Source organism: Salvia miltiorrhiza, chromosome 5 (genome assembly GCF_028751815.1).
Source record: "Salvia miltiorrhiza cultivar Shanhuang (shh) chromosome 5, IMPLAD_Smil_shh, whole genome shotgun sequence".
Taxonomy (NCBI): Eukaryota; Viridiplantae; Streptophyta; class Magnoliopsida; order Lamiales; family Lamiaceae; genus Salvia; species Salvia miltiorrhiza.
Genome location: NC_080391.1, coordinates 42,210,672 through 42,234,816, shown reverse-complemented (window position 1 = coordinate 42,234,816; position 24,145 = coordinate 42,210,672). Strand labels below are relative to the sequence as shown.

Genomic DNA, 24,145 nt, shown 5'->3' with positions numbered 1-24,145 from the left:
GGAAAAAGAAACACTGATGAAACGTAAATTGCATTAAATATTGAATGGGGAGCTAATTAATTTGTACTGCCGAACTTTGAAATCAAGTGGTATATTGTGAATTATGAGTCGTTGTCAATTTGAATATGTCCAAAATAATTTTTACCAATGCTCATCTTTCAACCCAGTTGAGGAATCAAGATAACTGGGAAGGAATATAACGAAGTGTTTGTGTTTATTTAAAGAAAATTACTGAAAAGAGTAATGCCAGAAATTAATTGGCCCCAGAAAAGGGAGTAAACCAAAACCCTGCCCCTACATGCACAAATGATTTATTAATCAGTTTTTTTTTAAATATAGTCTAAGGGTACGTTGACTTTGATGGATGAAAAAGGAGGGATAATCAAATTTATGCATTTAAATGTCTCATTTTTTATCCCACATTTTATACAAAAGAGTTCACCATTTTTTCTTCCTTATTTTCACTTCAAGAAGGGATAATATTATCCCTCCTTGAAGTGAAAATCAAAAGGAAAAATTGTGAACTTCTCTTTTGGGTGTGTTTGCTTTTTATCCCTCTAAATGGAGGGATAACAAAAATTTATTCCTTTAAATGTCTCATTTCTTATCCCACATTTTACACAAAAGATAAGTTCACCATTTTTCATTCCTTATTTTCACTTCAAGGAGGGATAATATTATCACACCAAAATGAAGGGATAATATTATCTCTCCTTGAAGTGAAAATAAGGAAGAAAAAATGGTGAACTTCTCTTTTGTATAAAATGTGGATAAGAAATGAGACATTTAAAGACATAAATTTTTGTTATCCCTTCTTTTCTCATCCATCAAAGTGAATGCACCCTTTGTTTAAAATGTGGGATAAGAAATGATACATTTAAGAGCATAAATTTTTGTTATCCCTCCATTTATAGGGATAAAAAACAAACACACCCTAAAATTATTGATAAGATACAATTCCACAATCTTTTATTCATGAACTAAGTATTACTCCCTCCGTCCCACTCATAGGCTCGTTTTCCTTTTTGGGATGTCCCACTCTAATAGGCTCGTTTTCCATTTTAAGTAAAAAATGTGTACTTAATTGGTGTGAATCACATCACTTTTCTACCATTTTCCTACTAAAAAGTAAGTTTTTTTAATCTCCGTGCCCAAAAGAATTGAACCTATTGGAGTGGAACGGAGGGGGTATCATACATGATAATATATCTACTACTCCATATTATTTTTATAAATAATACTCTCTACCTGAAATACATATTGATATTTTTTTTGTCCATTCCCAAAAGAGGTAAAAATTAGCCTATCAAATAAAAACTTTAAAAATTGGCCACTTTTTATATAGGAGTGCGTTCTCTTTGGTTGTAAATTTATCATGGGAAAATGAAGGATAAACAAAATTTCACCCTTTAAATCCTTCATTTCTTTTCCCACATTTCCTACTTGACCCTTACTCATTCCTCATTTACACTACAAAGGAGGGATAATATTATCCCTCCGAAAATGGTGTGATAATATTATCCTTCCTTTGTAGTGTAAATGAGGAATGAGTAATGGTCAAGTAGGAAAAAGAAATGAATGATTTAAAAGGTGAAATTTTGTTTATCTTTCTTTTTTCCATAATAAATTTACAACCAAAGAGAACACATCCTATAAGTACAAAATTATCCCTTACATTAAAATTAAAAAAAATGGCCACTCTCTTCTCTCCCTCACAACATCATTTACTTCTTTCTCTTTCTCTCTCTCTTCGATCATGCACTCTCTTCTCTCTCTCGTTTCATATCACGCTTGACAGCGCCTTAACTTCAGATCTGAGTATAGACCTTTGCTCTTTTCTTTTTTGGCTATTGCGTTATACCAGCAGACATGGCAGGAAAATTTTTATTTATGAAGAATGAGCAAAAATCGAACAAGCAACGCCAAAGCCAAATGCCCTAATTAAGAAGGATGCTTGCGGGAGAGTTTTTGGAGTTTCTCGACAGGTGCCTCAAATGACTTAATGAGTTTGTTTTTGGTGCACAAAATCATTTCAATTCTATTTTACAAAAATTACTTAATCAAATTCAGAGGCAAGTAATACCATAGACAAATAGCATCATTATCTGCATAGAATTGGAAAAAGGAAAAACAGTTTAAAGTATTACTATTATCTTCAAATTGCAACGAGTGAAAAAAGCAAAAACAGATTAAAGTATTACTATTATCTCCAAATTGCAATGAGTGATATAGAAATCGATCTAGATTAATCAAATAATTGAAACCGTGTATTGTCACATTGTTGGAAATGGATCTGAGTTATTAATGTTATTGAATTCACGATTAGATCTATGAATTTATAATTTAATTTTTTTGAATTTACAATCAGATATATAAATTCACAATTTAATGTTCTTAAATTCACGACCAGATATATGAATTTACAATTTAATGTTCTTAAATTTACAACTAGATTTATGAATTCACAACTAAAATTAGAATTCAAAATCAGCTAGATGAATCCACAACTGAATCGTTAGTGTTGGTTATAAATTCGAATTTTAAAGCTCGAATTCACAACTAGTTATTTTGATTGTGAATTCGATTTTTAAAATTAGAATTGACAATCAGTTTGATAAATTCACAACTGAATTGCTAGTGTTAGTTGTGAATTCACATTTTAAATTTCGAATTAAAGTAGTCGTAAATTTGAGTTTTAAAGCTTGAATTCACGACTAACAATATTTCTAGTTGTGAATTCACGACTAACAATACTTCATCAGTCCCACGAATCTTGACCCGTATTCATTTTTGGGCCGTCCCACGAATCTTGACACATTTCCAAATAAGGTAATAATTATTACATTCTCTCTCATATTTTATCACTTTTATTACATTCTCTCTCCTACTTTATCACTTTAATTATACTTTATTAACTAAACACTTAAAACACTAATCTACAACTCCTTAATTCTCGTGCCGAAACCAAACGTGTCATGATTCGTGGGACGGAGGGAGTATTTTATAGTTATGAATTCACGATTAACACTATTTTTAGTTGTGAATTCAAACTTTAAAACTCAAATTCACGACTACTTGAATTCACAACTAAAATGAATGCTGGTTGTGAATTCGACTTGGTGCGTATGGCCACAAAAAATTTATATGCAATGGTAAAATGGTAAGTATGGCCAATTTTTAATTTTTTTATCTTAGTGGCCAATTTTTAAATATACTATTCCAAAGTGGCTCTTTTCAAAATTCACTCTTCCCAAAATGCTTATACATTTCCTTTTTGGCAAGCATATCCTACAAAATTCATTAATTAATATTATCAATATAATCCCTTATATACCTGATGAGGACTGGAATACTCATCAGCGCTGTGCTTAAGTGCAGGTTGGCAGAGACCGCGTCGCCAGAGTGCAGCGTGGCAGAGCCAACCTGCCAGAGCTAGAGTTCAACCAGAGCTGGCCTTGCCAGAGCACAGAGCTAGCTACCTGCCTTGCCAGAGTGCAGAGCTACCAGAGACAACATGCTAGAGCAAAGCTACCAGAGACAACCTGCCAGAGCCAGAGCTACCAGAGACAACATGTTAGAGCAGAGCTACCAGAGACAGCTTGCCAGAGCCAGAGCTACCAGAGACAGCCTGCCAGAGCCAGAGTTCAATCAGAGACAGCTCTGCCGAGAGCCCAACTGGAGTGAAGCGCTTCTAGAGCCAGTCTTGCCGAGAGCCGGCTTTACCACCAAGTTGGGCTTCATGGGCTTTAGGGTCCAACTAGTTATCTATAAATAGGGCTCTTGTACATGAAAAAAGGGGGATCAATTCATTCGAGCAACACACTTGTAATATGTAACTCTCTCAAAGTATAGTGAAAAACGACGAAGAACCTCCCGTGGACGTAGGTCTTAATGACCAAACCACGTAAATCCTATTGTCATTTCTATCGTTTTCAATTAGGGTGAAGTTTCTTGTTTCATCAACTGGCGCCGTCTGTGGGAAATCTGGGCTAAGGCGTGAGTTTAAGACATTTTTCGGGCATTGTTCTTTATAATATGCATGCTTTAGCGAAACTTTGGAGGAGAAGTCGGGTTTTGGACTAGATCTTTGAGTGCGCTGCTACATCCGATCATTCCAACTTTGTTGTGTGTAGAATAGTAGGACAATCGTGTGATTCTTCTAGTTAATGTGTGAGATTTGCATGATTTTGGGTGTGTTTCTGTGAGATCTCTTATGTCCTTGTATTCTTCATCTGGAGATTTTATTTTGATTTCTAGGAACTTGGCCGATTTTCGGCTGCTCTGCATGAAGAAATGATAGTTAAGGTGGCGCATATCGTGCGATTCGAAAGAATCCATATGATTTTTGAAGTATTCTTGGGACCTGTGCGATTTTGAATTTTTCTTAGGATCTGTGCGATTTTGAATCATGTTCTAATCATGGGAACAATTATATCTTGTTCTGTTTCAATAACGTATATTCCTGACGTGAAATCCGAGGAAGCTCACAGGTACTATTCAATGGCAACTAATGATCACCATCGGGATCTGGCTAAGGACCTCGAAACAGCAACCGAGAACATGAGAACTAAGGCAATATGGGTCTCCTCAATAAGGGGAATCGATCTGTCCGGACTTATGCCACCGGGATTTACTACTGTCAACAACGCAATTCTGGGATCTGCGCAGTCTCTAATAGGGACAACTATACCTGTTACTATCACTACTGTGCCAGCACCGAGACTTGTCAATGTGACTTTGATTGAACAAATGATGGCCATGCTCAACTATGCTACCATGCGCCAGATGATGGGGATGCCAACCTCTATGACACAAGAAGAAGAAGGGCAGATTACTCAAAAGAAAATCATGGCCGTTCCTACACAGGCAAAGGGAGCGGAAGAAACTGCTGCTGCGCAGACAGGGAAGCGTATAGTAACTGAGAACATGGGAGAATAACCGCGCTGAGTCGGTTTATATCAAGATCAGCCGAAAGAAGTTTACCTTTCTTTAAAATCTTAAGAAAAGGGAGTCGTTTTGAATGGACTCATAAGTGTCAGCGGGCCTTCGAGGGCTACTCTGGACGAATATTTTTAAGCTCTGACCGGGCTGCTCTAGATCAACATTTCCAGCTCTGACCGGGCTGCTCGAGATCAACATTTCCAGCTTTGATCGAGCTGCTCCAGATCAACATTTCCAGCTCTGACCGGGCTGCTCCAGATCAACATTTCCAGCTGTGACCGGCCCATTTTGAATCAACATTTCCAGCTCTGACCGGGATGCTCTGGATCAACATGTCTAGCTCTGACCGGGCTACTCTGGTCGAATATTTCCAGCATTGACTGGGATGCTCTGGACGAATATTTTCAGCTCTGCATGAGACATTTCTCTACAACAAGACAAACCAGATAACTGGGCTATATACTCTTAGGTTTCGCGGTGTGTCATTTTCAACATTGATCGGGACTGCCTGGCAGCCCTGCTTTGGGTCTTCGCTTATGAGAAGATTTTCAGTTCTGTACATTGAGGAAGGGTGTTCCAATTTCAGTGGAAGATGGAAAAATAGAAATTTCATGGGGCTTCATCTTGGTAATAGGTATTTATGCTAATGACAATCTTTTTCTTGATTGTTGCTGATCATTCATTGTTTCCTCATATTATGAGATGCAGCTTAAGTTCGTTTGGATAGATAAAATCATTTTTTGTGTTTCTCTAATCAAAGATGACTGACTTAAGGCTCAAATTTTCGCAGAACGGCTGAGTTTCCACTTAAGGCTCATCTCCTGTCTAACTTTCGCGGCTTACGATGTTTTTGCGCGGAGTATAGACATTGAGGCCTGCGCTGCCATGTGATTAAGGCCTAATTGTTCGTATTTTAGGGGTTTGATTGTGCTAAGTATAAGTTAAATATTCTGGATTTTGGTGCGTTTATGGTTCTGTTTGATGCTTTGTAGGAATTTTAGATAAATTGGAGGAAGAATGCTCAGTTGGAGATTTTGAAGCATAAAGTGCGTTTTTGGGCTCAAAGTGGTGTGCAGAGCTGACCTTATGCAGAGTTGAACTTCTATCTCCAGAGCAGATAAGACTCGCCAGAGCTCTGACTATTCCAGAGCTGACCAAATTCCAGAGCAGATCTTATCCAGAGTGTACCATATCCAGATATGACTATGTCTCCAGAGCTGACTTTACTTGCCAGAGCCAACACTGTTCCAGCTCTGACTATTCCAGAGTCTACAGAGCTGAGTTCCACGCTGGCAATCACGCGCATCGTTCCAGAGCTGACTTTCCAGCTCTGCCATAACTCGCCAGAGCTACCTACGCCAACACTATTCCAGAGCTGGCATTCCTTCGCCAGCACTGCAGAGACTTGCCGAGCACTTCATCCCTTGTACTCTCCTGCGCGCGCACAGTGTCTTGATGTTTATCTTTTAGGCCTAGTTTTGCAAGGCCTTTTTTAGTGTCGCTAGGGTTGATGAAAGGCAATCTATATGAGGGCATAACTGCACACGCTCATGATCATCCCAGCCTTCGGTATTTACTCTTCAGCTTTCGTTTAAGTCAATTTCTTATCTTAGGCGTCAAACACTTTTCAGCTTTCTTGTTCTTAAGATTTTCGAGTACTTTACAGTTTTCTTATTTTCATAGTTTTTAAGATTTCCGAGCTTTGTTCTAAGTTAGGTTTCAATTCTGTTTTGCTTTACTTTTCTGTTTCGGGTTGTAATCAAGTGACAGATTTGCTTCTTGAGATGATTACGGTATTTATTTTATTTAAGTTGATTCCTTTATTTTATATGAATTATGTTTCGCTTTCAATCATGCAAGTTCGTTTATGTCAATTAGATTAGACGCCTTTAATTTAAGTTATTTAAATTCCCAGCCTCGTAGTGTTTATATTCAACTCGCTTTTACTTTAATTGTTTAATTCTGCCTAGGGTTTAATAGTTTCTTTCTGCTTACGTTTCTGAGTTCCGCCTAGTTAATTCTTAAGTTTAATTTCAAGTTAAGTTTAATTTATAAGTGTTAGTTAATTTTACAGTTTTCAATCATACTTTACTGCTTTTGCCGTGATACAATTAGAAGCCCTTTAAGATATTCATTGAGAGACGACTAGGGTCAACTTACCATTGCTAGAGTGTCCTTGTTCTATTGCAAGTCAATATAGAGGTGTTTTAGGTTGAGTCAAATTTTGGCGCCGTTGCCGGGGAAGGTTTTAGGCGTTTTAGTTGTGTCACTTTGTTTTCTGTTTTTAATTGCTTTATTTATTTACTTTTTTGTGTTACTTTTACTTTCTCCCGCCGATGCGTTTGATCTGTGTATTAAGTGTTGTGTATGCAGGGATGCTGTAGTCTGAAAGGAAAACTGGTGTCTCCCTTGAACAGCACGAACGCATATATTTTCAGAAAGAACTGCAGCAAAGAAGTCTTTGCAGACAAAGCTGTCAGTTCTAAGTCTGGTTCTCACAGAGAAGCGCGTGACAGAGTTGACGATTTCTACTCTGGCTCTGACTCTGGATCTGAATCTGACCATACAGAGCAGCCTGCAGAAAAGGCAGAAGAAGAGCCTACTGAACAGCCCATAGGAAAGGCAGAAGAAGAGCCTACAGAGCAGCCCGTAGAAAAGGCAGAAGAAGAGCCTACAGAGCAGCCTATAGAAAAGGAAGAAGAAGAGCCTACAGAGCAGTCTATAGAAAAGGAAGAAGAAGAACCTGCCAACCGCAACAAAGAAGAGATGGCGCAAAACAATTTGGAGTATATGTGAAACTTCACCCGGCCCGTCATAGGGGACATTAACACCTCGGCGATTGTGCTTCCCACCGCAGTCAGAAATTACAACTTGAAGCCGAATGATTCAAGTTTGTTACCTCTGTTCTACGGGATGCCGAATGAGGACTCGTTGTAGTTCATCCGCGATTTTTGCACTCAAGTGCAAACCATCCCACTGCTGAATCTTACGGAGGATCAATTAAAGCTCAAGTGTTTCCCTTATGCACTTAAGGATCGGGCGAGGACGTGGCTGCTATCTCTGCCGCCCAACTCCATAACCACTTGGGGGGAGGCGTGTGAAAAGTTCATGCTGAAATATTACCCGAATCACAAGACGCAGGAGATTAGAGCTCAAATCATGGACTTTATCCAAGGAACGGACGAGCTCTTCCATGAGGCCTGGGAAAGATATCAAGAACTCCTCCGCCAGTGCCCGCAGCATCAACTGACCAATGTAATGTTGATGCAATTCTTCTATGACGGGCTGGTGCAGACTGCCCAATTCATGCTGGACAGCACTGCATGAGGGAACATAGCAAGGAAGACTGCAGGAGAGCTAAAGGAAATATTCAAAACCTTAGTTGAGAGCTCCCAGCAGAAATCAGTCTGTGGAAAGAAGGCCGAGGCCAGCACTGTGACGCCCTAGTATGAGTTGCAGAAGCAAGTAGCCGAAATTATGAGAGATGTGCAGCAGATGAAGATGGGAAGGATGGAACCTGTAACACCCCGTACTTTTATGAGTAGTAGTAGTGTCGAGACACTAGAGAGAGTACTGCGGTACTGAGATATGAGATTATAAATAAAATGAGATGCAGTAATGATGATAAATAGAGATATTGAGCATTAGAGTTACATTATTTTGATGAGACGAGTTATTCTTCTAGATAGAGATATGAGTCTGATAGAATCAATGATAAAGATAGAGATGCTGTTTGAATTGAGAGAAGGTCATAATTTATTTTTTTCCCGATGACGGATACAGAGGTATCTGTGAGTTTAATTGTCCTATTGCAAATAGGAACATCTGAAGAAGAATAGAGTTGAGGTAAGTGAGTGAGAAACCCTATAGAAGGGAGAGTCGATCTGAGAGATGATTGCTGATTGCTTTAATAAGAATTGTATCCGTGTTTTATCTGAGATGGTTTGAGTGATTGTCTACGTGACTATTTGTTACGATGATGTGAGTATGATTTGTTTTGTGTTATGTTAACACGGATTATTTTCGAGATTTTGGAGAACGAGATTATTTTTAAAATGGGGAAATAGCATACAGCTATTATTATTTGCATATCAGTATTTTATGAGAAATATTTTACTGAGATATATATATATATATATATATATAAGTTTATGATGAGATGAGATATTCCAATAGTTTGAGCTATTGTATTTTTCGATGAAGAACTACTGAATGTAATACATTGAGGAAATAAGGATGTATAGAGATAATGGTTGAACGTTGTTAAAGTTAAAAATCTGGCCTTGGAGTTCTGCTATGGCGTGGGAGTTTTTCTCTGTCTTGCGAGCTCTGCTATGCCAGAGGCGAAGTCAGTCCTCTGCTATACCAGAGGCGAAGGCATTCGTCTGCCCAGACAGAGGGGAAGTCAGTCCTCTGCTATGCCAGAGGCGAAGGCATTCGTCTGCCCAGACAGAGGGGAAGTCAGTCCTCTGCTATGCCAGAGGCGAAGGCATTCGTCTGCCCAGACAGAGGGGAAGTCAGTCCTCTGCTATGCCAGAGGCGAAGGCATTCGTCTGCCCAGACAGAGGCGAAGTCAGTCCTCTGCTATGCCAGAGGCGAAGGCATTCGTCTGCCCAGACAGAGGCGAAGTCAGTCCTCTGCTATGCCAGAGGCGAAGGCATTCGTCTGCCCAGACAGAGGGGAAGTCAGTCCTCTGCTATGCCAGAGGCGAAGGCATTCGTCTGCCCAGACAGAGGGGAAGTCATTCCTCTGCCCAGACAGAAGGGAAGTCATTCCTCTGCCCTGACAGAGAATGCATTCCTCTGGCGAGCATTTCTCTGCTCTAGTGCAGAACCTACTTTTGAGAGAGAAGAGTCAAAGCAAGTGGATAAACATTGTTAACGGATAAGATATTTTATGCAAGTGGATAATTAAGCATGTGTTAATTATCCAATACTTGATGGCTAAGTAAATGGGGTTATATAAATAACACCTTTCTCTTTCATCCCCATAACAGACGTCCATTTCCTCTCTCTCCTCTCTCTTTTCTCTCTTTTCTCTCTTTTCTCTCGACTGTCATTATCCAACGCCATTGATGAGCTAGTAAAAAAAAAAAAAAACTTTGTAAGCTACTTTTTATCCCATAACCACCGATTAAACCAAGCTGAAAACACTCGTATATCCATAAAACAAAAGCTGGACGAAGGTTTGAGCTAGGAATCAAGAAAGTGGAGTTATACTGTTCGTTATACAGATCATAAGAGTGAGTCTCTAAACACATGAATCTACTTATATCTAAGCTTTATGAGCATGTATATAGATGATTAGAGTATTAAAACAACTCCTAATTCAAGTTGAAGATCATGAAGAGAGTGAGGATTCGAGTATATAAATGAGCCTTAGAGATTGTAGTTATGATAGTTGATGGAATAAAATGATTATTAGAAATGGGTGATAACGAATATGAGTTCTTGAGCATTATATGATGTTAAGTGATGGTTTAGATTGATGATTAGAAGTGATGAAATGAGTTTTGGTATGAGTTTGTTGTTGAGAATTATGTTGTTGTATTCAAAATAGAGATGTTTTTGAGATATATGAGTTTTAAGTACATTTTGGAGAAATTTTCGTAGGCCTTACTGACCTACTGTGATCGACGGTTTGTCGATGTCAAATAGCTTTGAAAATTTTATAGCAAGTCCATACATGAGTATTGACTACCCTGGTAAAATTGCAAGTCTTTTCAACTTCGTTTGATATTTCTTTAAAATGCAAAACTTAAACTGCACATTATTACCGAGAATTTCAGAAAACAGGGGAAAGAGTCTTTCGTTTCAGTAGCTTCCTATGTGATCTAGCTTTCCAACTTTTTATGGTATCAACCTTATTGTGTTAGCTAGATATTCACCGAAGATGAGCCCAGTTTGACAACGTTTACTATTTTTGAAAAATTGTAACCTTCGGTTGCACAAAACTGCCAGAAATGGTAGATAATGGTAAAAACGTCATATCTCTCAAACCACTTGGAGTTTTCGACTCTACTTTTTTTTTAAAAATGAAACTAGACTCGAAAATCTTTCTTTCGGTATGAGTCTCGAGTCCAGGAGATGTCGGAGTCAGAACAGTTTAAATTTTGAAGTTGAGTCAATGTAAAAACAGAGCATGTTTTGATGATGTTTGTTTGTGATTTCTTATGTGCCTTATGTGATTGTGTTACCTATGTGTTTGAATGAGATTAGACGAACCTTATATGAGAAATAAATCGAGACTTAGAGCCATGATTTTCTTGAAACCTATCCTTGAACTTAAGGATGTGAGATGAGTGGAGAGTTTATATAGAGTTGAGTAAAGAGATAGAATATGAGATAGAGTATGAGATAAGGCCTGAGAATTAGTCAATGAGTTCTAATCGAGATTCATTTTATGACATGAACTTTCGATGATGATGATGATCCCTGAAGACACGAGAAGAGCAAGGAAGTAAGTAACTCCACTTTGACGGGAGATTTTGAGTAAGGTCTTCAGGTGGGCAATATTTTGAGTATATGTTTATCATATGAGCTTTCTAAAATGATTTGATGATGTTATGAGATTAACAAATGTTTTTGAGATAAATGATGTTTGAGAACTGTTTGACTTGCCAATTTTTGATGTTGAGCTTGTATGTTTACCCTCTACTGATGAGATGAGACGAATTCGGTCCTGCCACAAGCGGGATTTTGTGCACAGAGGTGACTGTGAGCCGTCTTCGGGTCGGTCGGTCACGGTACTTGAGAGGGAGGCCTACTTCTCAGTACCTTAATTAGAATGATGAGTTGTAGATGCGGTACATACATGTCGAGTACTTGTCTGCAGACACTTAATTATGATGTTTAGGGTTAAAACTGCTTGCACAGGTTCTTTTAAGATATAATTCCTGTGTATTGCTGAATTGTGGCAAGTTCAATTTATAGCTCTATGAGCAGCTTTGTTTTTCGGCGATATGTCCACTGAGTATTTATGTACTCATGCCCTGCATGTATTTCTAAACGTACAGGATAAGCGGAGGGGGAGTATGGTGCGGTGCTGGTGGAGAATGTTTCGGGTTGACGTTTTCTTTCTCTATCGTATGTCTGTTTTGTCGATAGAGTTTTGATATGAAGTTATGTTAAATAGAGTTTGATGTTTAAGATACTTAATTTCCTTTGAAAATCAAGCAATACACTCACGGTTATATGTCTTCATACATATAATCGATTCGCCTTTTGCTGCGATACTCTGCATATTATTCTTCATTATGAAAAATGAGCTATACCCGTTTTGTTTTTGTTCGTGAAATTCCTGATAATCAAAAAGATATAACGATGTTGACGATTTTACCCTTGGATTCATTTATGATGATTTCCTTAACACCTTTTGATGTGAGCTTCCGCTTGATGTTTGACCTATACATCTTGTCTTTTATTCCTTTAAAATAGTCGTATCGATACTCGATCCCCGCTATTACTAGTGTCGGAATCGGGCTGCGACAGAGTGGTATCAGAGCAGGTCGTCTGCTCTGAGTTAAATGCTTGATTGAGTTGAGCTTTTATTTGCTCTTATTTATGAGTTGAGTACTAGTTTAATTTGAGTTCTTAGACTGGTTTGAGAGTCGGTCGAAACAGAACCCCAGCACCCCATCTCCTTCGACTTATCGAGGTAAGAGCTTTTGATGTTTTCTTTTCCGCTTTCATGCTGAGTTTTGAGTTGACTCACTAATGAGTTATGTGATGTTTGATGGCGGAACTATCTGAGCATGATGAGAACCATGAGTTGAGGAATATTTGGGAGTCATGTTGAGGCTAGTATAGCCGTTGCTCCACCGGACCAAATGAGAGAGAGATGCAGCGTATTGTTGAAGAAGCAACGAAACGCTGGGTTAGAGAGTATGAGCCAGATAAGATACGCTAGGAGAGTTTCTAGCGCATTACCATCGATGCAGGTAGAGGGTTATTCCCTACGGAATCGACGGAGCGGAAGCTATCGATCTTCTGATTCCGCGGTTACCACCCACGTGGGGAGTTTGGGCGACAACATTCGTCCCCCTATTCGTGGGCACTACTTGGTTGGGAAGAGTGAGGTATGGTGACATTAGCGGTTTAATCGCGACGCTCGGCCATCATTATTTTGCATTCGGCGATTCCCCTGCACCGCCGTACGAAGTGCCCGCTGGGCCAGTCCAGGGTGGAGAGTTAGTGGTTGCACCCCCACTGCCAGATGAGCCTTACCCGGTTGCACCACCACCCCCTAGTGAGCCGATGCCGATTATACCTGAGCAGACTGTTTCAGATCCGATAGTTTTCGAGACGTATTCACCGGTTGTGGAGCACGATCCGTTTTCGTATTTGGCGATGATCACATATCCTAGCGCCGACTTACCATTATGGGAGTTGACCCCGGTGACGGCACCTTTACCAGTGCTACCTATCAGGCCAGCACCGCCGATTGGTTTTACAGAGCCTCTGATTCAGCGAGTATCGGGGCCATCCGATTCGAGAGTTGCCCCAGTACTAGATTCCGATGTTTTGGCTTTACAGCCTTACACGCACCAGCTCCACTATGCACCTTATCGAGGCGCCCAAGAGGGAGGATCTCGACCTGCGAGGTCAGACGGCGATGAGGAGGATCCGGACGAGGAAACTCCGGATATGACAGTTGGACGCGGGCGAACCCAGCCTTTATGGCATCAAGTTGCGGACGACAGCACCGAGACATGGGTTTCTATTCCCGAGGTGCCGGTTTACTATCCGATGTATGATACGGATGTCGAGGATGAGCCGAGCGACGATAGCGCGTATCGGATCATAGACAAGTGTGATTGGGCGTATTTATACGCATTTATTTGGGGGATTTTGGTGTGGTTTCTATGTTTAATTCGTGTTAAATATCATCTTTTGGACATGATTATGATCTTATATGTATTTTGATGGTATTTGATAGGTTTTGGAGAAAAAGTATTAATTTTGAGAAGAGTTTTGAAGTGGTGAAGTTGTGTGAAGAGGAAGTTGTGCACGTCTGCCGTGCGGTGTGCCCATTTTATCTGGACGTGGTTTGATCGCATGGATTAAAGTCTGAATTGGCGAGATGTTTGGGCGATTACTTGCTTTCGATTTTGCATGGGTTCCTTTTGCTATTGGGCCCATACGCCACTTTAGTGGTTTAATTAGATTAGATTAAGTTTGTTTTTAGTGGGCTTGTCATATGCGCCACTTTTTCTTAAATCAATTTAGTTTATTAGTTTGTTAGACCTTTATTATGTTTCATGGGCTTTTACGCCACTTTAGTATTATTAGGTTAATATTATTTTAATTTCCTTAGTCATATATATATGTAGTTAGCTGCAACTAGGGCATATAACAATTCACGCCAACTTTGGGGAGAGCAGCTACTGGACGCTTGGAGTTCTTCAATCAAGTTTTTATTTCTTCTATCTTGTTTCGTAATTTATTCTTTTATTTTGTTTGTGTTATTTAATTATGAGTTCTAGCTAAATTCGTTTATTCCGGCATTGATTAGGGAAGCACTAGCGAAATTATTCTGTGAGATCTAATTGTTCTTATACGTTATTTTATGCTTGCATCTGCGATTCTCCATGTTTAATGATATTAATTGTTTTAATCCATTAGATAGTTGCAAATATTTATTGGGTTAGAATTAATTATATAGCCAATTGAACCGGCCATCCGTAATTGTGGTTTAGGTTTGATTAGTGGTAAATTGACACATCAGGGTCAAGGGAAAAGCAGTCTTAATTCAATAATCCTGCGTCAGAGTTTATTGGTTTTGAATCGGGTTTCTCTAGATATTAATGCTGTCGGCTCATTAAACCTATAGAGCGTCTCTTACGGTTGTCAGTCGATTAGGGTAGTAATTAGTGAAGCGTCTTCCTGGTTACCGAATAATTAAAGAGAAATAAGATCACGTCAGAAGCGTCTTCGGTGGTTATAACTGATTTGTTTGCATGATTTAAAGTTATTTTTGCATCGATGATCGGAATAATTAAGCTAGGGTGGACTTAATTGATTGCTGGAATTCTTTTATTAATTGTTGGAATTTTTATTCATCTTTTAGCTATTGGAAAAATTGGTTTATTTGGATTTTATTTATTTAATTTTAAGTTTAGTATTTTCTATATTTTATTCTCAAAATTTCGTGGGTTACTTGCAGACTTTAATTAGAGAAATTCTCGCCAGTCCTTTGGGAGACGATTTTGCTTACTGCTGTCTGCGCAGTGTGGGCATACCGGCTGACTGCCGGATATTTTTGGTGTAAAACGACGCACCAAAGTGTGAGGAGGAAGAGTCGGAGCTGAGTGAGGATGCTCCGACTGATGATGTTAGGAGTAGGATATCAGGTGACGACGAGATGGGAGATTGATAGATGACGACCGAGACTATCTAGAGATGTATATGAATATATATATAGTAGTAATGCATAGCCGATGTACATAGCTAGAAGCATAGTATAGAACATATATGACGCTTAGTCCCTATGATGCTTGCATAGCGAGAGCATCATTATAGTATAGGGCGTTTTGTACACAGAGAACCTTCGCTTTTGTGTAAGACCTCAAAAGAGAGGCAATTTTTCCTATGATATAGAGATGACAGTGATGACTAGAAAGCTTTATGTCACATCGTAGTTTTGAGATTGATAATTTGATGCATGATGTTAGATAAACGATAGAGATAACGAGAACTATGAGAATTCTATATGAGAAATATAGAATTGAGTTGAGATATAGAGAACTGCGATGAGAATTTAGAGATTTCATCGCGATTTATAGACACGACCCTAATAGGGCGAACGTATTATGGAGACCTCATGGGATGCATAGATACTATTGACCAATTGTACTTCGTAATAGAGGTATTTTTCACCGGGACCGCGTTTAACATCGCTAAGAGTAATAATGAGAGTAGACTTATTGAGTTCCTATCCCGCTTGGTCATTTTTAAATTTTTCTGCATCCATTTGAACTCCTACATGAGATGAACTATTTGCTATTGAGAAATTTTTCCAGATCCACTGTGTTCGAGCCTGAGTCGTTTGTATTGGAAATCCTTACCCCTTGATTTAACAGTGGACAATTTATTCATTTTCCACCTAGTGGATTGCTTCTACTTCCAGTATTGATTTTCCACCTAGTGGACTGCCGGATATTTTTGGTGTAAAACGACGCACCAAATTTTGGCGCCGTTGCCGGGGATTGGTTTTAAGCAGGATTTTACTGATTTCAGTCTGTCTTTTATTTTTAGTTATTTTATTTTTAGTTTATGCCACGTTCTTCTCGTACAGGCGTATTAGTTTTTGATGCAGAAATCGAGAAGACTGCACGAAAGTTGAAGAAGCAAGCTAAGGAGTGGAAAAAGAGATCCAATTCTGCTCCACCGAGTCTTGAGGATCAAGAAGAAATTGAAGATCCAATGGGTGACCGTAATAATAGGGATGAGGAGAACGATAGAGAGATCGTTGATCCTCGACAGGAACCACCTCAACTGATCAGAGAGTTAGGCCGTCATAGAAGCAATCGCCCTTTGTGCATTGTCCTTCCTGCCATTAATGGCAACGCTGAAATACGGCCTGGTTTCATTCAAGTGCTACCCAAATTCGGTGATTTACCTGGAGAGAGTGCACACAAGCATCTGGCTGAATTTGATCTAGTTTGCTCAACTCTACGCCCTCATGGTTTTACTGAAAATAATTTGAGGCTATTGACTTTTTCTCATACTTTGCAGGGTAGAGCGAGAGATTGGCTTTTTGATCTTCCTCCTGGTTCGATTAGAACTTGGGGAGATTTAGAAGAACAATTCTTGCGAAAATTCTTTCCTGAGTCCAGAGCTGCAAATTTGAGAATGGCCATTAGCAGCATTAAACAGAAGAAGGCGGAGAGTTTAGCCGATTATTGGGAGAGATTCCAACAGCTGTGTCGCAAGTGTCCTGATCATGGATTTTCTGACTACCAATTGCTTACTAACTATTTTTATCGTGGTATGTCTTCTTTTGATAGGAAAATTGTTGACGCTGCTTGTGGTGGAAGCTTGACCAATAAAACTTTGGACGAAGCAAAGCAACTCATCGTTGACATGGTTTCAAATGGCCAACAATATGAGGATGAGGATGATGATCGTTATAGGCCAGTGCAGAAAGTAGAAGATTCCAACATGAACGAGAGAATTGATGCTCTCACCTCTTTAGTTAGAGGACTTGCTGTCTCTAAAACTCAACACGTTCAATGTGGAATTTGCTTTGAAAATAATCATCCTACTGATGCATGTCCATCTCTGCAGGATAATAATACTGAGCAAGCGTGCATGGGATCCGCTGATGAGCAAGAGATGAACGCACAAAGGCAAAGGCGAAACGACCCTTTTTCCAACACCTACAATCCAGGGTGGAGAAATCACCCAAATTTTAGGTGGAGACAGCAGGAACCAGGGATGTACGCGCCGAATCCGCCGCAGGCTGGACAGTATGCCCATACCGCACGTCCTGCACCGAGTTCTGCACCCAATATGAGCGATATCATGAAGAGCCTCGCCCAGAGCAGTGAAATTGTGAAGAATTTGGTGCAAAGTCAGCAGGCATTCCAGCATGAAACTCAGGCAGCGTTGAGTAATATGGGCACACAAATCACGCAATTAGCCACTCAGGTGAACAAGCTGCAGGCGAATCAAGGCCGACTTCCTTCTGTCACGGAGATGAATCCCAAGGAAAATGCAAGTGCTGTAACTACAAGAAGTGGGAGAATTCTAGTTGAGCCACAACCTAAGCAGCAGGACAAAGAAGAAAAGCTCGATGAAGCCAAGGACGATGCAATTAGTGAAAAGTCACCAGAATCCACCGAGCCTAGCTCTTCTAAGGTAAGTGGAAAACCTAAGGTTTCAATTCCTCAATCACTGACTGCACCACCTTTTCCTTCTAGGTTGGCTCAGAACAAGAGAATTGAAGAAGAGAAGGATATTCTAGAAATCTTCAAAAAGGTAGAAATAAACTTGCCCTTGCTTGATGCAATTAAGCAAGTTCCCAGGTACGCAAAGTTTTTAAAAGAGTTATGCTCTAAGAAAATGAAGTTTGGGAATGATGCGAGAATTCGAGTGAGTGAGAATGTTTCTGCTGTTCTGCAAAGAAAATTGCCCCAAAAGTGTCGAGATCCTGGTATGTTCACTATTCCATGCATTATAGGTAATAAGACTGTTGAGAGAGCCATGCTAGATTTAGGAGCATCCATAAATGTCATACCTTATTCTGTGTATAAGGATTTGCAATTAGGACCTTTGAAAGACACTCGTGTTATCATTCAGTTAGCTGATAGGTCTACTGCATATCCCGAAGGTGTTGTTGAGGATGTCCTTGTCAAGGTCAATGATTTGATTTTTCCTGTGGATTTTTATATTGTTGATATGGATGATTCTGCTAAGCAATCCTTGATTCTTTTAGGGAGACCATTCATGAAAACTGCTAAAGCAAAAATTGATGTGGATAGTGGAATGCTTAGCCTTGAATTTGATGGAGATGTTGTCACATTTAATATTTTTGAGGCTATGAAGCATGTTGAGGATCCTGAATCTGTGTTCATGATTGATGTTATTGACCATTTGGTTGAGGAATTTGTTGAGAATTTCAGGGAGGATGAGCTTGAGCATGTTATTTTCAGTTCCCTAACTAAAGAGAACTCCAAAACTGAGGAGAATGAAGCCATTAGAGAGATTATCATGCAGCTGTACTCAACGGAGGAAATTCCAGTTCGGCACCTGTCGAGCAGGATGCCCATACCGACCAGCACAGAACCGATTTTGCCCTCTGTTGTGAAGCCACCGAAGCTGGACTTGAAGGTACTGCCCCAGCATCTGAAATATGTGTTTTTAGGAGAGGATGACACGCTGCCAGTGATCATCAACAATGAACTCAGTGCAGAACAAGAGGTAAGGTTGGTAAGTCTTCTTAAGATGCATAAATCTGCCATTGGATGGACTATAGCCGATATCAAAGGTATTAGTCCCTCTACTTGCATGCATAGAATCTTACTTGAGCCTAATAGTAAGCCGTCTAGGGATCCTCAAAGAAAATTGAACCCTGTCATGAAAGAAGTTGTGCTTAAAGAAATTCTTAAATTGCTTGATCTAGGGATTATTTATCCGATTTCTGATAGTACATGGGTCAGTCCTGTTCATGTGGTTCCTAAGAAGTCTGGTTTTCAATTGGTTAAGAATGAGAAGAATGAGTTGATTCCCATGAGGTTGCAAACTGGTTGGCGTATGTGCATTGATTTTAGGAAGTTGAATAATGCTACTAGGAAAGATCATTTTCCATTACCTTTCATTGATGAGATGCTTGAGCGATTGGCTGGTAAGGAATTCTTTTGTTTTCTTGATGGCTACTCTGGATATTTTCAAATTTTTGTAGCTCAGGAAGATCAAGAGAAAACCACTTTTACTTGCCCTTTTGGCACTTTTGCATGGCGTCGTATGCCGTTTGGATTATGTAACGCTCCTGGTACTTTTCAGCGTTGTATGATGAGCCTATTTTCTGACATGATTGAGAGTTGCATAGAAATTTTCATGGATGATTTTACTGTGCATGGAGACTCTTTTGACCATTGTTTGACTAATCTTGAACAAGTTTTGCAAAGATGTGTCGACACTAATTTGGTGTTGAACTTTGAGAAATGTCATTTCATGGTGAGAGAGGGGATTGTTCTTGGGCATGTGATTTCTGCAAGAGGAGTAGAAGTTGATAACGCGAAAATTGATTTGATTGTTAAGTTACCTTATCCTTCTAATGTGAAAGAGATTCGTGCTTTCTTAGGCCATGCAGGGTTTTATAGGCGTTTCATAAAAGACTTTGCAAAGACTGCTCAACCTCTCACTAGGTTGCTTCATCAAGATGTGTCTTTTGTGTTCGATGACAAGTGCAAGGAGGCCTTTGATTTGTTGAAGAGTAGACTCACCACTGCCCCCATCATTCAACCACCAATTTGGGGAGAGCCTTTTGAAATCATGTGCGATGCAAGTGACTTCGCCGTTGGAGCAGTGCTAGGGCAGAAAGTTGGGAAAGAGAGCCATGTGATTTACTATGCTTCCAAAACTCTCAACCCGGCTCAATGCAATTACACAACCACGGAGAAGGAGCTTTTAGCCATCGTTTTTGCTTGTGAAAAATTTAGATCTTATTTGATTGGCTCTAAAGTTGTTGTTTATTCTGACCATGCAGCTCTTAAGTATTTGCTCTCTAAAAAAGAATCTAAGCCTCGCTTGATCCGTTGGATTCTGCTTTTGCAGGAATTTGACTTGGAGATTAAAGATAAAAAGGGAGCCGAGAACTTGGTAGCTGACCATTTGAGCAGACTGCAGACTGTGTCGGACGGTATGCCCATACCAGACGACTTTCCAGACGAACAGCTGCTGCACATCGACGGTAACATTCCTTGGTATGCTGATTTGGTTAATTTTCTAACTGTTGGAGTTTTTCCTAAGGGAATGGAGACAGCCCGTAAGAATAAGTTGAGGAGCCAAGCAAAATACTTCATATGGGATGATCCTTATTTGTGGAAGACCTGTGCGGATCAAGTGATACGACGTTGCATCCCTGATGAGGAGATTTATTAAATTTTGAATTTTTGCCATGCTCATGCTTGTGGAGGTCACTTTGGTACCAAAAGAACGGCACGTAAGATTCTCGATTGTGGTTTTTATTGGGAAACTATTTTTAAGGATTCTTACAATTTCTGCAAAAATTGTGACAAGTGCCAAAGAACAGGTAATATCTCTTCTCGCAATGAAATGCCTCAAGTCCCTATTTTGGTTTGTGAAATTTTTGACGTTTGGGGAATGGATTTTATGGGGCCGTTTCCTAGTTCTTTTGGAAATTCTTACATTCTTTTGGCTGTTGATTATGTTTCGAAGTGGGTGGAAGTGAAGGCCACCCGCACTAATGACTCTAAAGTTGTTGCAGGGTTCCTTAAGGCTAATATTTTTAACAGATTTGGAGTGCCCCGTGCCATCATCAGCGATCAAGGAACCCATTTTTGCAACCGCACTTTGGAAGCACTTTTCAAGAAATATGGAGTCCACCATCGAGTTGCCACGGCATATCATCCCCAATCCAACGGTCAGGCTGAAGTTTCTAACCGAGAAATCAAGAGCATCCTTGAGAAAACAGTCAACCCGAGACGAAAGGATTGGAGTTTGAGACTGGACGATGCGGTATGGGCATACCGCACTGCATTCAAGTCACCGATTGGTATGTCTCCATACAGGCTGATTTTTGGGAAGCAATGTCATCTACCTGTTGAGATAGAGCATAAAGCTTTTTGGGCCGTGAAGGAATTCTGTTTAGATGAGAAAGTTGTTGGCAAAGAGCGGAAATTTCAACTGCAAGAATTAGAGGAGATTCGATTGGAGGCGTATGATCATGCAAGTCGTTACAAGGAACGAACTAAATTTCTACATGACAAATACATTCGAAGGAAATCCTTTGAAGTTGGGCAGAAGGTTCTCTTGTTTAACGCACGCTTAAGGATTATGCCAGGAAAATTGAAATCTCGTTGGTTGGGCCCGTTTGAAGTTGTTAGTGTGAGTCCTCATGGAGCTGTGGAAATCCAAAGCCTCGAAACACGAAAGTGTTTTAAGGTTAATGGACAATTACTCAAGCCATACTATGCTGGAGTCGAGATGGAGTCGTTCAATGCGCTCAGCCTGACGTCTCCAACCATTGTCTAAGGATTTTGAACTTCTTTTCTGTCCAGCCAAGGACGTTAAATAAAGGCGCTCATCGGGAGGCAACCCGATTTTTCTTGCCCTTGTTTTGTTTATTTTCGTTTTTTTTTTCTTAAAAAAAAAAAAATTATTTAAAAAAAAAAAAAAAAAATCAAAAACTTGGGGTGTGTTTTGGTCAATTTCGCAGGTTGGGGGTTGCCCTCCAGTTCTGAAAAGTTGGGGGCCAAGGTGCAAATTCTAGAACTAGGGTTTTTGACTAAAGTCAAAATTCCCTCAATTTGGTTTCCCCCAACGCCACCCCCTCCATTCCGCCGCTGCTCCGTCCGTCCACCCCTGCCCCGACCACCAGCGAACCGCCCAACCACCATTCCTCATCGCCGGAAGCTTCAGCCCCTCATCCACCTACATGATTCCATTTCAGGGAAGTTTCTTTCTTTTTGCTTTTCGTTTTTGAAGCTTTTGATTTCTTTTAGTTGTCTGTTGTTGTTTCTATTTTGGTCTGTCATACTCTCACACAATGAGGACATTGTGTTGTCCAAGTGTGGGGGGGTGTCTTTGTTTTGTGTGTCTTTGCTTTGTTGCTATGTTGGTTTTCTTGTCAGTTTCGAGTTCTTTGGCAATGTTATGATGGATGATGTGAAGAGTTGAAATTAGGATATTGGATTTGGTATGATAGGCTGTTGCTCTTGTGATGGAATTATGCATATGTTTGTAGGTGTTCTTGTATGAGAAAAACGTGCAAAATTTGATTCAATTTTACTTGAAACCTACTAAATTGTGAGGATTGAGCCCTAATGAGCACACATGACTAGCTCTAATTGTTTCTTTGATGAGTGATTGATTCGAACTTCAATGCCGAATTTCTGGTTTGCCTTGTTGCCATAGTCAAGACTGAGTTTGAGAATTTAATGCATGAAAATGATTAAGGCATTTAGGAATAACCATTATTTTGGCCTGAACATATTATCCGAAACTTCACTATTCCCTTAGTGAGCCCGTTTGTGCCTAATTTGCTCCTTTTTGTTTGATGAAAACTCACATATATTGAGCCTTAGCCTGTTTTAGCCTGCTTTTGTCCCTTGAAAACATGTGAATGCACTAGATTATGACGAGATGAGAAGATGAGTACTCCTATAATTTTAGTGTGTTGAGAGATATTTCATTGATTCTATGGGATATATATGCTGTTTAAAAAAAAAAAAAAAGAGAGAAAAAAGAAAAAAGAAAAAAATAGAGTTCTATAATAAAATGCATACGTTTTGAGGATTGTGGATATGTTGAGGAGTTACTCTAGAGTTTTATTGATGGAAGGTCTGGTGTGTTGCATGTTTTCAGTCATATATTGAGCCTTTTTGATCCCTTTTCCTTGTTTATCCCACCTATGCGCACCCTAGCCCCATTTCAACCAAAATGCAAGACCTTTTGATTTGTGCATTGGTTCCATATTTTGGTGGAGATAGTGACATAAGGGCAAGCTGTGTTTGAAGGCATAAAGCTGTGAATTGTGTGAATCTATTCTGTCCATATTTGTCTTTTGAGAGAAATTGAGTGAACTTGGCGAGGCAGGATTGAATTTGCACAATTTTGACTTGAATGAAGAACAAGGCATAATTTTCTGAGCAAGAGCATAGTTAGTGGTTTGTGAATGATTGTATCTTGATCAAGACTTTGAGTATTATCTATCATATTGTTGCCAAAGCTTTGTTTTTTGCTGTTTTGAGTCTTCTTTTGTTCCTTCCCTGTCGTTTTGTTCTTTTTGGTGCTCGAGGGCGAGCTTTGTTTAAGTGTGGGGGGATTTGATTGGGCGTATTTATACGCATTTATTTGGGGGATTTTGGTGTGGTTTCTATGTTTAATTCGTGTTAAATATCATCTTTTGGACATGATTATGATCTTATATGTATTTTGATGGTATTTGATAGGTTTTGGAGAAAAAGTATTAATTTTGAGAAGAGTTTTGAAGTGGTGAAGTTGTGTGAAGAGGAAGTTGTGCACGTCTGCCGTGCGGTGTGCCCATTTTATCTGGACGTGGTTTGATCGCATGGATTAAAGTCTGAATTGGCGAGATGTTTGGGCGATTACTTGCTTTCGATTTTGCATGGGTTCCTTTTGCTATTGGGCCCATACGCCACTTTAGTGGTTTAATTAGATTAGATTAAGTTTGTTTTTAGTGGGCTTGTCATATGCGCCACTTTTTCTTAAATCAATTTAGTTTATTAGTTTGTTAGACCTTTATTATGTTTCATGGGCTTTTACGCCACTTTAGTATTATTAGGTTAATATTATTTTAATTTCCTTAGTCATATATATATGTAGTTAGCTGCAACTAGGGCATATAACAATTCACGCCAACTTTGGGGAGAGCAGCTACTGGACGCTTGGAGTTCTTCAATCAAGTTTTTATTTCTTCTATCTTGTTTCGTAATTTATTCTTTTATTTTGTTTGTGTTATTTAATTATGAGTTCTAGCTAAATTCGTTTATTCCGGC

The 24,145-nt window shown here is 39.5% G+C and overlaps 1 protein-coding gene and 1 long non-coding RNA gene across 2 annotated transcripts; both read left to right on the top strand.

The window, feature by feature from the left end:
- Positions 1-11,255: 11,255 nt before the first annotated feature.
- Positions 11,256-12,278, top strand: LOC131024624 (uncharacterized). The gene is made up of 2 exons (XR_009101957.1): positions 11,256-11,445; positions 11,957-12,278. It is a non-coding gene; the product is annotated as an uncharacterized LOC131024624 (long non-coding RNA).
- Positions 12,279-16,111: 3,833 nt separating this feature from the next.
- LOC131025950 (uncharacterized) lies at positions 16,112-20,546 on the top strand. The gene is made up of 2 exons (XM_057955728.1): positions 16,112-17,150; positions 17,229-20,546. Exons 1-2 carry the CDS (start codon positions 16,215-16,217, stop codon positions 20,544-20,546), a joined length of 4,254 nt encoding a protein of 1,417 aa, XP_057811711.1. The 5' UTR covers positions 16,112-16,214.
- Positions 20,547-24,145: the final 3,599 nt, after the last annotated feature.

What these genes read in the sequence shown, in the direction of transcription:
- LOC131025950 (XM_057955728.1), top strand. Translation starts at nt 16,215, where the DNA reads ATGCCACGTTCTTCTCGTACAGGCGTATTAGTTTTTGATGCAGAAATC. An exon ending in CTTTAGTTAGAGGACTTGCT is followed by an intron (nt 17,151 to 17,228) that starts GTCTCTAAAACT and finishes CCATCTCTGCAG; the next exon opens with GATAATAATACTGAGCAAGC.